This window comes from Larus michahellis, unplaced genomic scaffold, assembly GCF_964199755.1.
Source record: "Larus michahellis unplaced genomic scaffold, bLarMic1.1 SCAFFOLD_34, whole genome shotgun sequence".
Taxonomy (NCBI): Eukaryota; Metazoa; Chordata; class Aves; order Charadriiformes; family Laridae; genus Larus; species Larus michahellis.
Window position 1 is genome coordinate 1,533,367 of NW_027436399.1, and position 2,422 is coordinate 1,535,788.

The 2,422-nt window shown below is 53.2% G+C and overlaps 1 protein-coding gene across 1 annotated transcript; it reads right to left on the bottom strand.

Annotated features, from left to right (window-relative positions):
* Positions 1–601: 601 nt before the first annotated feature.
* Positions 602–1,534, bottom strand: LOC141737323 (olfactory receptor 14J1-like). Its single transcript, XM_074572004.1, has one exon. It carries the CDS (start codon positions 1,532–1,534, stop codon positions 602–604), a length of 933 nt encoding a protein of 310 aa, XP_074428105.1.
* Positions 1,535–2,422: the final 888 nt, after the last annotated feature.

Sequence of the window (2,422 nt, forward strand, 5' to 3'; positions counted from 1 at the left end):
AGTGTTTTGCTTGTGGGGGACTTCACCTCTGTGGATGTTTCATCTCCTGTGTCTTCATTCACTCCCAGCTCAGGGCACGTGGTGAGTCCCCATCCTCTCCTCACACGTCCCGATTCATTTCCAAAGAGTCTGCTGTGTGCCATAAGTCCTGACACATGTGAAGCAGCCTGAGGAGGTAATCGGGAGCTCATGCACCATCTCCACTACCACTGGAGACAAGAAGAGAGCCTTTCAAACCAGAACATTTGGTCCACGGAACCCAATAGTACAGTGAGCTTAACCCCAAACACAGGGAGAACACAGGGAGAAGAGACTCTTTGAAAGACCAGTTCGTTGGACATTTTATTGGCAGCACCTTTGGAGGAAGCACCTAGCATCCAGGCACTGCACCTGGGAGATGCCTTTTTCTTGAAGAGCTGCTATTAGACAGGTCACCTTTGACACAGTGTTGTGCAAGGGTCAGACACAACTGGAACAAACCTCAAGACAAGTGGTACAAGCCCAGAAAATTATACAGAAGCAGGATGACTGCAAGAGAAAAAAGCAGGCTTATTGCCTAAGAGAAAGTCTAGAAAACATGCGGAGAAGGGGAGACAATTTATTAATGGTGAAACAACGTCCATTGAGCCAGTTTCCATAGGGCATCCTTGAGCTCCTGGTTCCTCATGCTGTAGATGAGGGGGTTCACTACTGGAGGCACCAATGAGTACAGGACTGCCACCACCAGGTCTAGAGCTGGGGAGGAGATGGAGGGGGGCTTGAGGTAAGCAAACACGGCAGTGCTGAGAAACAGGGAGACCACAGACAGATGAGGGAGGCACGTGGAAAAGGCTTTGTGCCGTCCCTGCTCAGAGGGGATCCTCAGCACGGCCCTGAAGATCTGCACATAGGACAGCACGATGAAAACAAAACAACCAAATGCAAAAGAGACACTAACCACAAGAAGCCCAGCTTCCCTGAAGTAGTAGTCTGTGCAGGAGAGCTTGAGGATCTGGGGGATTTCACAGAAGAACTGGTCCAGGGCATTGCCCTGGCAGAGGGGCAGGGAAAATGTATTGGCCGTGTGCAGGAGAGCATGGAGAAACCCACTGCCCCAGGCAGCTGCTGCCATGTGGACACAAGCTCTGCTGCCCAGGAGGGTCCCGTAGTGCAGGGGTTGGCAGATGGCAACGTAGCGGTCATAGGCCATGACGGTGAGAAGATAAAACTCTGCTGCAGCACTAAAAAAGAAAAAAAACACCTGTGTAACACATCCTGCATAGGAGATGACCCTGGTACCCAAGAGGGAATTGGCCATGGATTTGGGAACAGTGGTGGAGATGGAGCCCAGGTCGAGGAGGGAGAGGTTGAGGAGGAAGAAGTACATGGGGGTGTGGAGGCGGTGGTCACAGGCGATGGCGGTGATGATGAGGCCGTTGCCCAGGAGGGCAGCCAGGTAGATGCCCAGGAAGAGCCCAAAGTGCAAGAGCTGCAGCTCCCGTGTGTCTGCGAATGCCAGGAGGAGGAACTGGGTGATGGAGCTGCTGTTGGACATTTGGTGCCTCTGGGTGTGCAGCACTGAACAAGGAGGAAAGGCCAGTGAGAAGTTAGGGGAGACTTTTCTGAGAAAAATCAACACCAGTTCTCATACCTCACACTCTGTACTGCTTTTCCATTTCTATCAGATCTTCATTCAGCTCTGTGGCTGGAGCTCTGGTTGGTTCTGTCCAGGTGTGCCAGGAGGAGCGGGACCTCTGCCCGCCGGATGCCCAGGAGTCAGCCCTGCTCTGCAGCAGCAGATGCGTGGGAATGGGGTGGGCAGTCCTGGTGTCCCAATTTCTCAGATAAACCTCTCCTCATGAAAAAAGGGCTTGTCAGTCTCTGCACTCCCATTGCCATGAAACCACAGTTGCAAGAGTGTTGGAGAGAGGTTCTTATACAGCTCTCTCCCATCTCAGCAGGAGATTCTCTTGGATTTCAGAAACCCTCACCATTTCTGCTGCGTTCAGGGACAGCAAAGGGAGTCCTGCCAGGCGAGGGGATTGTCTGAGGGTTAGTGCAGAGCGAGGGGAGCTGGTCTGTCCCTCTGTCTTGTTCCCAGCTGCCCTCTGCTTGTGCCTTTCTGAGACAGAGGGGAATCACACTCACATGTAGACCTGAAAAGACACCAGGCGCTGCTGAGAGCAGAGAAACCCACTGCCGAGAGCTCAGCGTCTCACCTTTTCTCAAGGTCTCAGCACCCCACTTCTCGCCAAGGACACACATGGCTCGTTTCACAAACCCAGCAGCCTTTCCTTGGTCGTAGCGTCTCTGCGCTTCTCCACTGGGCATTCAGGTAACACCAGGACGCTCCAGGACAGACTGGCATCCTGGAGGGCAGCGCAGTGCTTGGAAGGACACCCCAAGGAGACACCCAAGTGTCCTAGTGATGGTATCTCAGAAG

Coding starts and splice junctions, on each gene's coding strand:
- LOC141737323 (XM_074572004.1), bottom strand. CDS start 1,534: ATGTCCAACAGCAGCTCCATCACCCAGTTCCTCCTCCTGGCATTCGCA.